The 15,579-nt window shown below is 40.8% G+C and overlaps 1 protein-coding gene across 1 annotated transcript; it reads right to left on the bottom strand.

The window, feature by feature from the left end:
* Positions 1–5,517: 5,517 nt before the first annotated feature.
* ca12 (carbonic anhydrase XII) lies at positions 5,518–14,587 on the bottom strand. The gene is made up of 9 exons (XM_061077223.1): positions 14,428–14,587; positions 14,072–14,092; positions 10,975–11,154; positions 9,594–9,736; positions 7,647–7,742; positions 7,509–7,572; positions 7,076–7,233; positions 6,827–6,953; positions 5,518–6,170 (listed from the first exon to the last, which is right to left on the bottom strand). The coding sequence occupies exons 1-9, from the start codon at positions 14,585–14,587 to the stop codon at positions 5,518–5,520; spliced, it is 1,602 nt and encodes a 533-aa protein (XP_060933206.1).
* Between the last annotated feature and the right edge of the window lie 992 nt (positions 14,588–15,579).

Here is a 15,579-nt window from a genome sequence, read left to right as displayed (position 1 = left end):
CTCTCCCGACCGGAAGAGAGGAAGTGACACGCTCTGTCGCTGCACCAGAACCAACCAGGCGCTAGATGGCAGCACTGTTCAACATCTGTGTACAACGTTCATTCATTATCAGCCAGAACAGGTGAGAGCGCCCCCAGTGGAGATTTATGTCTACTTTAAAATAAAATAAGATAATCCTTTATTACTCTCACAAAGGGGAAATTTGCAGTATTACAGCAACACGGGTCACTAGAGGCATCAGTAAGTTATAAACAACATGCAATCCTTAAGTGTGAGAAAAAGTATTGAAAATTTGAATGGGATTAAACTAATATATACAGTGGAAAGACAGGAAAGATATGTGCAGTGTGAGAATATGTAAAGTGAATGGATTGCACATGAATCTTTGATATTGCAAAGACAGTTAAGAGTTAAACAGTAAAACAGAAATAATTGATGAAACACACAGATATTGGTTGGATTATCTTATTTTATAAATTGTGTGGAAGCATATCATATTTCTACTTAAGATATTATGTAAGAATTGCATGATTCACAGCTAAGAAGGTGAAATAATGCAAAAAAAAATGAAATTTTATTTCAAAACATGATTTTATTTAATGGAGACATAAGTTATTTACACTTCTACCAAAACCGAGAGACACTGTAGCACAAATAACATTCACAAAAAGGTTTAACACATGAAATGGCATCATTTCTTTCCCTTTTTCTTTTTGAAAAATGGCAAATGAGTATCAACAGTGAAAGTTCAAGCAGCATGAGCAGGAGTAAGGGGTTCTGTTGAAGGACTGGTGAGGGACTCTGTAATAGGGAAGATCACTGCACCACCTATGGTGGAGAAACAACTAACCCACACTTTATTTACTAATTAATTTATTAATTTGATAATTTCTCACTGCTCGATTAGTATAAACAAACTATCTAATGTTCGGCTAAACAGTATTAATGTTGTCTTTATTTGCCAGGTGGTACACAGAGGATATGGTTTTGATTGTGTTCCAATGTCAGAGGTCACATGGGAATGAAGAACATCAAATGGCTATTTGCATGGTTATATTTTTTGTTCAACTTTAGTAACAATTAGGATTCAAATACTCTAATATTTCTATTAATTTCAAAATTGTATTTGATTTCCGGAAAGCATCTTGTGACAAAGCCTTCTTTGGGAACTACTGTTCTATCCTACAAGCATGCACATACACTTAACATAAACTCAGGAACATACAGAACATGGTCATGGGAAACCCTGTGACATGATCTCATAACTCCAGTCCAGCAGAGTTAGAACAAGCAATCTAGAGGGTAAGTGTGCATGCTCTAGTCTAACTGAGAAGCAGCGCTTGGGAGTTAGTCTTGTGATCAGACTGGCGGACAGGGGTCAGGGGTCAGCCCACATGCAGCCTGAAAATACAAAAGCCTCTCTTCTCTCAGCATCATTCACAGGGAAGGAGCTTTGTGTTTCTGTGTTTGTACCGAGCTGAGAGTCCTTTTATTATGCGATCCACGGAGCAGCTCTAAGTACAGGCTTGGTGGAAATGTGGCAAAGCCCATCCCTCTCAGGCCACCCTACCATCAAGGATAACTGTCGACTCCTGTCCCCCTATTGTTTGGGATTGTGGTTGTGCTTTCCACCACGCCAGTAAAGCCGAAAGGGAACGGGAGCCACGGTCCGACTCGGCCTGAGCTTCTCACCAGTTCAGCTCCCGGCCTTACCGGACAAACTGACCACATCATGATGCGTAAATAAAGGGGTATTAGAGAGGAAAGCTGTTCCTCTCACTCTAAGGAAGTAGTCGTACAGCATGAAACAACTTTTTAACCATCCAGCATAGGACCGATGATGTTCTTCCTGCCACAACACAGCAAAGGAAGTCCAGACTGCGGCTTGAGAAAAAATAAAAACAGTGCTTCCATAAAACCTCAGGGCTGCATTCAAACTTTTTATCGTGATGCTTAAACCTTGCATCCCTCCACAGACGTCCAAACTGACCCATGGGACAATTTCACACAGTGTGAGAGGTGCAAAAGGACAACCGTCAACTGAGTCTCTTTGAAAGGAGTTCCCGGACGATGAGCTACACCACGGAGCGGAACTCATCTCTCTCTCTCTCTTTGTCCTGTTCAGCAGCAGATCTAAGAAATGAAAGAAACAGAGACTGACTTTACATACGTAACCAACAGCCTGAAAAGAAGTTCATCAAATGCCAGTTTAGTTCATGGCCATCAACCATCTCTTATTATCACCTCCGTCAACAAGTTGATATTTTCACCACTCTCTTTCTGTTTGATTACACAAAAAACACTGGTGAGATTATCACAAAAAGGATTTGGTACTGGTCGGGGAAGAACCCATTCAGTTTCGGTGCGGATCATTATCAGGGAGCAGATCCAGGTCATTTTTATTTACCATTGCATTTTTCAACCTTTCAACCTTTTCAATCTTGGATCTTCAGGAGGAATAATATCATGAGTGTGTGAAATTTTCTGCAGAATGATTAAGCTTAAGGAGACTATTGGGCCTTGGCGAAGATATGTGCTCTGCTGAGTGACAGTCTATCTGAGGTTTGTTTTGAAATTAAGATTATATGAGCAAGATGTTAAAGATGTTGCTGCAGGAAATTAAGAGCTAGGACTATATCTCAATTCATCCATATTCTCCACTGGCACAAGAGCTCTGCCATGTTTGAAGTATGACGTGCTTCTGCTGATATTTTGTGTGGAACATCTGAAGACAGAAGGAACATTGAATACTGTTTAATTCAGAAAGTCTGCGAACAACAGACGTGTGTCTTCAAAAACAGAACATCATTCGCATAGAAAATGAAGAGGGGAAGTGAATCCCGCTGATGAAGAGACCTCTTTAAACACTTTTCACCTCTTAAGTGAGACTGGCTACTGCTACATTTTCTTTTCTCTCATTTGAATTCCATTTTCTACATGTACATCTTTAAAAGCAGGAGACATTTAGTTGTATTTATTCATAAACACAAGCATATGTAATTTCATGAGGTTTGGCCTTTAAAACCCCTTATTGGCCAAAAATCATTGTAGCTCAGATTAAATCTTCTTGTCAGACTTAATTGCAGGTAACCATGAACATACAGTATTTTTGGAAAAATGCATTCAATCATTTTTAATTTGTTGATTTCTTTCCTTCTTTCTTTCCCTAAAGAGTCATTTGAGTTTTTGAATTTGTTTTAATTCCCTTCAGTTACAGTGAGATAGAGAGCACTTATAGAGAGCAGTTATCGGACTCTTTACATATTATGGACATTTTATGGGTTTTTTTCTCCATTTTCCCTGCACGTGTTTCCTCCTGAGCACAGTTGCATCCTCTTGTCTGGATTTTTAATAGAAATCACTCTTCTACCAGTCGCAAGTGTGAGTCACTGTCACTGTTACGCTTTCTTTAAAAGCTTATTTTTGCTCAACTGAATTCTTAACTTGTTTTTAACTATGTACAGTAAAATCTCTTCTAATTACAAAGCCAGAGAAAATATCCTTCGTGGTACCACTTGTACTTTATAGAAAACCGCAATTATAGAAACTTTATTTAATGTACACGTGATATCTTCTCGACTCGTGACTAAGAGCAGCATGAGCGAGTCTACATTCCCAAAACTGCAAACTATTGTGGACACAGCCGCTTTAAAATCCATCATTGCCTTTGTAAATCCTAGCGGCATCGTTCAAATGAGGTTAACCATTCCTTTAAACTATCCTCTGCCAATCTCCCAGTTTATAATATATTTATATCTAACCCTCTTAAAATCAGTCATGGTAAGCAGAGAATTTCCTCACTAACTAGTATCGCCTTCATTTTTGTGGAGATTCAGGTATATGGACGTCCTGGGAAAGTGTGAGCTGCATCAGGTTTAAGTCATGGGAGTAACATCAAATTCAAAAGTTCTGATCATAAAGTTAAGGAGCAGCACTAAACAAAGTTATTATGTACAGGACATGATTTCAACAAGTAGAGTTGTGGTTTTGTGTTGTTGTCTCTGATTACCTTATTTGCCTTAATATACAGCATATTAAAGAGACAATGAAAACAAGTCCCAGTGCAGAGCCCACCAGAATGGGAACCAGTAAACCTGCAGAGCACAGAGGCAACAGAAAAGATAAGCGAACAGTTTTTCTAATGTGTTCAGTTGGTCTGTAAATGTGCATGAAAATTTAATTGTTGTAAATTTAATCAATGAAAGTTTCACTTGTTGGGCATTAATCAATGGTAAATTACATTTGTTATGTTGTTATATTCTACAATGATTACTAGTGCTGCATTAATGATACTGTATGCAGAATACACTGCACATGTATTCCAGTAATGATTTAGTTTGTTAATTGATTAGTGTTAATATTAAAGCTATGATTTGTTGAGGATCTGTCAATGCTGCCTACGATGACAAAAAGAAAAGTGTAAATATAGAAAATGAAGAGAAAAGCAACGTACCAGTGTCCATCCAAGAAAGATCAGCTGAGTGGCAAAGATAAAAGAGAGAACAGGGGGTGAAAAAAATAAATTAAGAGGAACGATATTGTACCATTCGAGGAAAAAGAGTGAAAAGTTAAAGTGAATATGGTCTCACACACAAAACCGTACATACTGTGTAGATGTAGAAGATAAATGTATAAAAGTTAAATATCACAGTGAGTCTCTCTCCCTGTTCTTTTTTATGCTGCAAAAGAACTTCGTAGTCAGACAAAAAAAAAAAACATTTGAATATACTTACACAAAGTGAAAGGTGCAAATGTAGGAGGCAAGAAATCTACCACATTCAAGTATGATGCTTTTATTGCAAATAGTTCCACATGTACTGTACAGTAGCTGCATGTTCACTGATTGTAAACGGCCGTACGAATTGTACAACAGACGCACAAATTGTCAGAGAAGACAGGAATGTTATGTGAAGCGCTTAAAGCTCTGGAAAATTCTTTTGGCTTTGCTGCATCTTTATGCAAGGCAATAATCACTAGCTCCAGAATTAACATCATATAGAACTGACATGGGATACAGCATAACATTATAAATGGTCCATGCCATGACATTATGTGCACTACATGTTCTATAGGGTGATGCATATGGATATCCGATGATACCAGGACAACACGTGCTGTTCCTGTAGAAATCACAGCACGTGTTACATACACAGTATGTGCTTGGATCATCGTATGGTAGAATGTTTAATAGATGTGTAGGTGGATGTGAAAGAGAAACCATTTCTCACTTTTACAAATTTCCCCTGATAAAAATCAACTTATTGATATTGGCTTAATGTTGTAGAATCTGCTTAGACAGCCGGTCCACAGTTACATTCAGCAAATTAACTCGTACCACATTCTTTTTCATATAGTATCTATAATTATGTGCACTTACGGGAAAGAATAATTTAAATATTAAATATGTTTTGTGGGAAACATTGGTCAAAGAAATGCGGGGCGTGGCTTGAAGATTAGTCATCCGCTGTAGGACAGGAAAGTGACATAATGCAAGTCTCAACTATGTCGGGAATCTCTCTAGTCTTCCCACTCCATAGGCAAAAGCCAAGGATGTGGATAGCCCTGGCTGTGTGGTTTCCCGGGAACAGTAGCAGGGGAGAGACTGCCATGGTTTGTCTTTGGCACACTTTCCTTGGTTTCTGTGTGAGGTTTCTTCGAATACATCAAGGCTTTTCTCAGAGAGCGGTTCAACTCAAACGCCTCGTCTGTTGGCCGTCCTTTGAGAATATGCCTGATGGTTGGGAGGGCTAAATCTGACCTACAGTCCAGGTAGCTGTGGAGGTTGAGCTTAGGGAAGACTTCATCTCTGAGAGTGTGAACCAGCTGGTTCTCGGAGTGGGACAGTTGGAGCTGATGGAGAACTCTCTGCTCCAGTGAGACGTAGCAGAGTGCGTCTTCAGCCAGACCCAACTTTCCCACAGACTGTTTGGTTTGGCTCTTCTTCCGCGGAGAGGGATTCAGCGGCCATTGTTTGGACTTGGCCAGACTCTGACTCTGCTGGTTCTTGAGGTCTTTCTTCTTGCCAGCATGGAGCTTCTCCGAGCCACTTGGTAGGAGCTGATAGAGCCCTTCGTCAGCCAGGTCCGCTAAATCGCCGACCAGCAGCTGCTGAACGACTCGCTTCCTCGTGAGCGGAGACGTGACTGTACGAGTAGCATGCAGTCCTCGGCCTGCATCGAATACAGAGCCAATCACAGCATGTTAAACATCCCAGTGTGTGGGATACTCAGTGTAACGACGTTGGGTCTCGATGCCCAGCATGCAACAGCACGGTCTTGTAGTGATAATCTAAAAGCAGAAGCCTGCTAAATGCCGCTCATGAAGCACAGGATTCCACACGTCTGTGTCAAAAAACATGTGCCATTAGAAAAGAATAGCTGAGAGAGGGAAGCCCAGGAATGAAGAAAACATGCACATTAGCACTGCACTGTATGGACCTAAATACCATACAGTGTGGTGAACTAGGCGACCACATGAAAGTGAGGCTTTAAAGACAAATTTAAGGGCTGCAGACATTCAGTATGTTCTAGGAGAGTTAAATCGGTTGTGTCTTAAAAGATGACCTACTTTGCAACAAGCTCATCACAGTCAATCAACTTGAAGTATAATTGAGTTTGGCATCAACATTGAGGCTCAACCACAAGCAGGTGATATCGTACATGAACAAGCCGCAGCCCACATGACAGCCCTGTGTTTCGTAAAAGGAAAACGTTTCCCGCATGTCTTATAACCATTTTTAAAGCAGCACAGTGGCCATACCGTGTCTGTGACCTTTGCACTCATGCCATAACAATAACGCAAGCCCGTTTTTGAAGGCCATACTTACCCTCCTTAAAGGAGACCAGGACGACTCGGCTGTCCGCGTGTTGTGGTTTCCTGTAGTTGCCGTTCAGTGGCACAGGGGCTGACTCCTGGGCATGGGAGGAGTAGAGGGCCGTTGCCAGGGCCAGAAACTGGGAAGACACAACAAAACAAATGCACATAAAGAGATTTTTTAATGTAGTTATATATAAAGTACTGACTACATTAAGATGTCTGAAAAATTCTGTGCTTAAGAAATGAACTGATGCAGCACCTGTTTGCGAGATATTGTCACGTGATTCCTGAACAGTGTCCACAGCACGCTAGGGTAACACGGAGGAGTTGTCAGTGACCCATCGTAGCGATAATACTCGTCCAAGCGTGCAGGCAGAAGTGCTCTGACGTTGAAGCCGGGCACCTGCACTCGCTGGTCTGTGAGATAAATAATATTAGTATGTTGTGATTGCTCGACAGAGTAAAATCCATAATGCACATATGAATCAGTTGTGAGGAGGTGCCAAAGATTTTTATGCATTAAAATCCCTAAATTAACCTTAACAGTAAGTGGATGATGTGTCATAAACGATGTCTGAATACTGGGGATGACAGTGTTTGATATTGTTGTCTACAAATGCTCATAACCAATACTAATAATTAATGTGGCTGAGAAGACATTGCTAGAGAAAACATCACTGTAGTAGACTCACCACTGTATTTAATCCCATTGATGAACTTCAGGAACTGGTCGAAGGCAGGATTGAACTCACCAACCTGTACAGGAAACATGGTTTACATGGTTCTGCCCAACACATTATTCAGAGATCACTGAGTCCGCGAAGTCTCACCTCGATCAGGACACCCAGCACCGCCAGGCCGTCGGATTTGTCCACAGCCATGGACATGTTGGGGTACTTGTCTGAATTGAAGTGAACCACATGCATCTGTTGAGAAATAAGAGAAACAAGTCAAACCCTCGGGAGCAAACAAAACCAAAGGACATCATATAAGGATGAGACATACTTCTGAATAAAAATGGGATAAAATGACATATGAACAGAGGTTACATAAGAATGTAGTTCTATTTATATAGTTTTTACTTTTATTATTTAATAAGTTGCATATATTTTAGCATGAGACCCATGCAGTAGTTTTAGGGAGCATGTAAGGGAGAGAAAAAAACAGTCTTCCTAGTCTTGATAAACACTCAAAGCACTTTGCAGCACGGCACAGCTATCAGGCAATTTGACAAATGCACTTGAGAAACCCTGCAAGTGTTTTTAAGTGAGTGGTCTTTAAGTAAACACCCCACTGTCAGTTGTTTTGGTGACAACGTTGTGGCACGTTGGTCCTTCCAGCCAAATATGACAACATTTTATGTACAGTCTTTGGGAGGTAAGGTAGACGTTTGCACTATTTTGGGGAAAAGTTCAACTTCCCGCCGTCGCATCCCTCAACAACAACATGTCATCAAGGAACTGCGGTTCTGTCGTCTGGAGACACATGAAACGATCCACGCTCTCGAAGTGTCCCCTCAGAGACTCAGGTCAAACCGCGGCAGCTCACGTGAGGCTCAGCTGCATGAAAGCACACAGGTTGTAGCCATCACAGCTGCTGCTCGTTCAAATTATACCAAATTACAAAAACAGAAAACTCCTTTTTTTTTGTTTATATCATAAAACACACTCCTTACTTCAGGTAGAGTCGAATCTTCTGCTGTAATTAAAGTAGAAATGTTATAAGAGAAAACAAGTGAGTGAAAATTGCTCACAGGCCCGACACATAAAATAGCACAAGCAGCCACTCCTTCCCAGAGGTGGTTGAAAACCCAAGTGTAGAACAGTCTGGTACTTTAAACCCTTAAACCCGTCAAACCAAAGTCACACTGACATATTATACAGAGTGAGCCAGACTGAAATCAAGTCTTTGTCTTTTAATGTGGGCCACTAATTGACAAAACGTGCTAATTTGATTGGTAAATTGAATCTACAATTTATTTAAAAGAAAAGCCGGCTTAACATTTCTCATTAAATTTCTATTTACTGTCAAAAACGTACATTATAAAGCCTCTTTAACTAGAATGTGTTTTATATAATTGTACTTTACAGTGGAAGATGCACAATAAGCATTCTCTGGTATTGTCTGACGGGTGGATCATAAAGTGAACGTCTGCCAGTGTGGAGAGGCTGGAAAATGCCGATGCGGAGCTTCAGAGAGTTCCCTCAGCTTAAACACTGTCTGTGAGTCAGCGGCTCGGATTTCTCTGCCAGTCAACAGTCACCCGTTGAAGTCATTAGGTATTAAATCATTTGTCCGGAGCCTGAGATGCTGTCACATCAAATTGAATAAATAGACTGAGCTAACTTCAGACGTAGATGTCTAACCTTTCATTCACTTTTTTGCCAGTGGTTGAAAAAATACAGTATATAAATACTAAATTACAAGTTCTGCATTTAAAATGTCACTTATATAAAAACATATGCAAGTATTATCAATGAAAATGAAGGAGATGTAAACTGGAACAAAATAAAGGCAATACTCATGAAACCCCTTTTATCAATGATCTTCTATCTAATTTATCTTTTTTTTTACATATGTTATTAATCTTCTTTTTTTAATCAATTTTAGGTTTGACTTAACTTAAATATTTTTCGGGTTCATGAACCTGTATGAAAGATACAGATAAAGTTTGATTGATTAATTGATTGATATATGACCTTGAATATGTACGTAGGTGCAGAAATGGAGTATTAACCCTCTCTCAAACGTGAGCAGAAGGAGGTAGGTGTGTTCACCTCGGCTGGGTACTGTCGACTGTTCACCATGTGCTCAGATCCAGCAGGTCGGCTGGAGGAGCCCCAGTGGAAGTGCAGTTGAGCTGCGGTGTAACGATGCGGCAGGCTGGAGATGTGCATCTTGGAGGGCAGGGAGATCTGCACTGTGGATCGAAAGACGACAAACACAAGCACACACAAAGGAGGAGGGTGGAGGTTACTTCATTTGACATCATGGGGATCAAGAAACATCCGCTGCATCCTTTTTTAAATTTAATTTTAAACTTTGTTAGTCATTAGCGAACGTCAACGTGCTTCTAAAAGCAGTGCGGCTACGTCCAAGGCACTTTGCTGGAGTGACGCAGGGAGGACTTTCAACATGTTCGTCAGTGTGTGACGAACGTCTACCAGTGAAAATCCATTGTCAGCTTTTTTACGAAAGACGTCACACCGATGACGCATTTGTCTGTTTTTTCAGTCTGTACAGTTCACTTGCACAGACATTATAACCGTATAATCATTACCAACCTAGGCAGACATTACATGTACATGTATGTTCAGCGACACAGCGGCTGTCACTGAAATTCCTCATACATGGCAATTTGTACAGTGTGATTACAGAAAGAAACAGATCGAACCAGTTGTTATTTGTAGTTTACCTGACGTTTCTCTGACTGAGTGTCAAACGAAGCAGAATGAAACTAAATCACAGGGGGCATGTTTTAAATGTTTAATCTGAATTTCAAATTCAATAATTGATTTTAAACTTGTGTTATGAATAGATATCAAACTGGAACTTGTTTCTTTTTGTTGAGGTGCATCAGACCCAGTCGATGCAGAGCAGATGACTAATGTCTGCTCCTATTTTTCCAGACTACACGTGGAGATCGTTCTCTGGCTGAAAGGACAGTTAAGATAATGAGAGAGTGATTATGGAAAATTGCTGTGGTAGATGTAGAGAGAAAATCCTCCTATCATTTTCCTTTTGTTGACCCAGAAATTAGGTCTCTACAGCAAGAACAGACTCCTCCACGTTTATGTGTGGGCCATCTCTAATGAATATGTAGACGAGCGCCTTGATTTAAAGGACATTGAGCTCCAGAGTCAAACAGAACATAATGTTTGCTTAGTTTGCTGTGTGTGGTGAAAGGAGGTTAAAGTACACAGTACATTTTAAGTATTGTATTAAATGAAAGGTTTTGTAGAGAAGAGTGATGACGTCTATGAAACGAAAGGAAGCTCAAGGACCCTTTGCAGTGATGCTCTGCAGGGAGATGTGGCCTGGATCCAGTGGGTGGGGTAGGATCCCTTTTTTTACCTGGGTGATATTTTTCTTATTCTTTTCTTACTAATTGTATATTTTGTGTATGTGTTTATATTTTTTTTATTTTTGGATACTCACCAGAATGTCCATTATTTCCAAGAGTGAGCTGCTCATTGGGCGACAGGTTGTAGTTATGAACCTCAATCGGACGCAAACTGGGGTCGAACCTCAGCAAATCTGACTTGATGTCGATTGGAGACTGGAAAGCTCCACCACAAAATGGATAATGCTTGGACCAGTGGTGCTCTCCTTCTGGCCCTGCAACGGCAACATGAACAATAAACACGACTGCTACATTGCATATATTACTTTTGTTTTTTTCACTGCATTCTAAGGACAAATGAGCAAATGCACATGGTTCAATGTGAAACTTCATGGGGGATGGCTCCAAAAAGACTTAACATTTTATCTGTAATCAAAGTGAAGTATCATTATCCATGTACAAGGCAGCATGGGAGAGGCCCACAGCTTTCGTTCTTGGCCCTTTCTGAAGCAGTGAGAGTGAGAACCAGGCTGTTGTTTACGGGGAGAGCCAATGAGAACACTGTTTCTCTCCAAATGATGGGTTTCTGTAAAGAACAAGACACCGAAAATGGCCACATTTGCAGATCAAGTCATGCAGTGTCTCTCGGAGGCGTGTGCTGCGGAGGCAACGAAGCACAATGAGCCTCGGAACAATGTAAAAGAGAGGAGGCAGAGGGGATGGTAGCTGTGATACTAAATTGCTTCTCAAACACGCTGCTCGGTGTAAACAAGAGTTTTGCGATGAATGGACGCATCAAAATTGAAGTGTGGCACAATAGAAAATGCCATGAAAGGCCAGTAAATGCCCTGGAGCTCTCATCCCTTTCCGCATATAATTAACTGTCCAGAATCATTCTAAAATAAAATAACACGATTCACCATATGCCAGCAGACCATGGTTAAATATGAAAGATTCAGCATGAAGCCAATACCCCCAACCGGGCTGTCAGTTCCCATTGGATGGGTCAGACAAGACGGGCCAAAAGGGTATGAAGCAAAACTGTGAAATCCCTGAATACTTGTTTGAGGCAAAACTCATGGTTCAAACCAGGCAAACGCTCCCTATAATAAGGAGATAAGATACACTTATGGCTATAATTGCTCAGTGTCTACTTCATTTATTGTTTTAATTAGACCCAGCCTGCCCTTTAATAATGGCCATCAGTGGCCCCTTGCCATGCAAATCCTTGGTAGAATTCACATGACTGCGGGTAATTATGAAAGTGTGGGAGCTTTTCTACATAGGATGTGTGTCAAATGAGATTTATATTTATTCATAACTTCAGTGGTAGAGACTACAACGGTCATCAACTTAGTTTTTTGTACCCACATGTTAAGGGTCACTGTTTGACCTTTGCCAGAGGATGCAGCGGTAATGTGAAGATAATTTCTCTGACTCAGCCGTGCCCCCCCCACCCCCAACTGAAAGTGCTACCAGCCCTCAAGGCAACAGACTATGACACGGCCTCTCCAGGGTTTGACTGTAAGTGACGGTGAAATCCACCACGCTGCACTTAGGATGCTGGAGGGGCTTTTATTTGATTCTTTTTACTATTATTAAATCAACTCTTTTCCTCGCTAGTCATCACAAAGCTTTCCACTCTAAGCTTGTGTGTTATCATTAAGGTTTGTGACTATGTGATTGTGGTGTATGTTCCTTCATTCTGTACAGGATGAGTCACTGAGGTATTCTGCCACATTGTCAAGGTTTTCCACTGTACTCACACATAAAATAAATGTTTATGTGTGATTTCCTAATTTTCAGTTGTTTGTTTAGAATTTGTTCAATTTCTTTAAAGTTCCACAGGGAGACAAAAGACGTTGTGTCTACAAAGTGCTGTTTGTCCTCATTTAAGTTCAGCTGCTGCAATAATAACAAAAATCTAGTGGATCGGCGCTTTTCAGAGGACTGAATTTCAGAGGACTGAATTTCACAGGTATAATTTCCTCTTACTGTAATTATTTGAACATAAATTACAGCGCAGAGAAAAAACTAAAAAGTTTAAAAATTCATCCCTGGTGGCCTGGATTTTGCACATCATAAACGTATTTTTTTTAAAATGAGACAGTAACTTTGAGCAATGAATTTAGCACAGAAAATATGATGAAAAATTATTATTAAACCACCTTTCTGCACCTGCCAACTTATTAGTATAAATTCCCTGTGCCTGAATGCAACAGACTTTTTTAAAGAGAGCTAAGACAAGAGGTCCCGCTCTGAGCACAGTTTATGTAAGAGACTGTCATAGTTCAAGAAGTCACTGCGTATTGGCCTTGAGGCAGAAGACAAGGGCAGTCAGCCACTTACGAAATGTTGTAATTGCAGAGTCGGTATAATGACCTCTACAATTACCTGAGGTGACAGTAGGGCTGTCAGCACTAGGGGTCTTAGGGGCGTCATAGAGGGGCCGCAGAGGGTTTGTCTTCTCCCTTTGATTAGCAAACACTCCGCTTGATGCTGCGGTCACTTCTGTTCTATCATTCGGCCGTGTCAGCTAACGCACCACTGTGTCTCTTAGAGAGTTGCATCACATAGAATTATAACACTCAATTAGTTAATGCTTTATTGTTTAGGGGTAGAAAAGCACAGTGAGTGACTGAGACACTAGGCCACAAGTGCACGTGAACTGGAAAGGCACATGCATCAAAGGTGGATGTAAAAAAAAATTATATTTCTACTCTTGATCAACACTGGAAAAAATTGTTTAAAAAGAAATTGAATCAGTGACACATACAATCATTTTAAATGGTTCAACTTAAATTTAGCCATTTCTATCGATGAAAGTCAAATGTTGGGCAGGTGTGGCTCAGGAAATCAAGTGGTCCACTAACCAGAAAGGTCATGTCACATGGGTTTGATTCCCATTTCCACCACTCTGCATGCCGGAGTGACCTTGGGCAAGACGCTAAACCTCAAATTGTCAATGACTGTGTGTGATGAATGGTCGAGCAAATGAAGCACATATATGCACTGAATGGGTGAATTACAACAACTGGTCATCACTAGAAAAGTGCTGTAGAAATATGGACAATTAACAATTAGTAACTTTACTCTGAAATAACTTATTTATTTATGTGTTTCCGAATGAAGATTTTAATTTTGTCAGTGTACAACTGCCAAACCGAAGTGTAAGAAAATTATGAGACTTACCACTGTATGTCCATTTGGCAGCTGAAACAAGAAGAACAAAAAATCTTAGTGCATTTTTATAAATATTATGAAAATAATAGAGCAACTTTATATATGCAACAGGATGAAGTGATACATTTTTTTAACATTTACTTTTGTCATTTTACACATAAAGAAAATGAAAGAAATAACCATCTATGGTTTTGATCACAGAAACATGCAATCCTCATTCCTCAGGGAACATATGAGCAGGTGGATGGAGACACCTGCAGCATCCCTCCTGCAAGTGCTGAAGCCAATTATTTCCTTACACCACCTAAAAGTGCACATGAAGTTGTTTTCAGCAGGCTGCTCCATGCACCCGTCGGAGGTCTTACCGTTCAGCACAGCGCAGAGACTCAGCTGCAGGAACACGATGGATGAGACGCTCGCAGACTTCATGTCGGTTCCCTCAGCGCACCCTCGTGTGGCAGCTCGGTGTTCGCCCCGGTGCAGAGCAGGAGGGTGTCCAGCCTCCGAACCGGCTTTTATACTCATGTTGTCGGCTTGGTTTGTAACACGCACTGACGTCAGAGCCACAACAAGAAGAACCCAGCCTCCTCAGCCACCCTCTGCTCACCGGAGAGAGAGTGAGTGACAGCTCCCTCTCCGGATCCCAGTCTCTCGTTTGGCCCCGGGTTCTGATCTCTCCCCGTGTCACTGACATGTAGCCTACTCTTTACATTTGCTCTTATAATAACCCCATCTAAACATATGGAGCCACCAAAAGATGAATATCATGGGGTTTGTGCACTTGAGAGACTGATTCTTCAATTTGTGCCACTTTTCTATTAAAGGGTAAGTTCACCCAAAAAATGTAATTAACTCATTATCTACTCGCCACTATGCGAACAGAGGGGTGGGTGAAGTGTTGGAGTCCACAAAACACTTTCGGAGTTTCGGGGGTAAACAGGGTCCGATAATATTGAAGTAACTTGTGACCAATTCTTCAAACATAAAAAAAACAACGACTCAAAACGGTTTTGATCATGATTTAAGCTCAAATATCCTCCCTCTGGAGTCGTGTTCTCATGTGGATCATCAGTGACTTGTGACTTCAGATTCAGGTTCTACGTCCGTGTGATAGGAACTACCTAAAATGATAGAAACCATCAATGAGGAAATTGATGTGTGCTTTGACTTTTAACAATGGTTTATGACCTATGCTGTGGCCAGTCTCCAGGTGGTGGTCAAGATGCATTGTCTTAAATTTGGGTAACTGTCATGTCATCCATCTTTATATAGCTGCAGTCTATGAGCTACGTAGGTCTGGTGTCTAATACCCATGTAAATAGGGGAGACACAGGAGGCCTCTCAGAAGTCAGCTGGTTGGGCTGAGGTACAGTATAAGGTGGTTTCTATTTTGATAGGTAATGGCTAACATTTCTGTAAGTATCCTGATTCTGTCCTCATATCAACAGCTGTTAACACAGAGTGGGTTTAGACTTGTGGCTGTGGTTCAATTAAGAGCCTACACAAGAGAGGCCTTT

This window comes from Limanda limanda, chromosome 8, assembly GCF_963576545.1.
Source record: "Limanda limanda chromosome 8, fLimLim1.1, whole genome shotgun sequence".
Taxonomy (NCBI): Eukaryota; Metazoa; Chordata; class Actinopteri; order Pleuronectiformes; family Pleuronectidae; genus Limanda; species Limanda limanda.
This window is presented reverse-complemented; position numbering and strand designations above follow the sequence as displayed.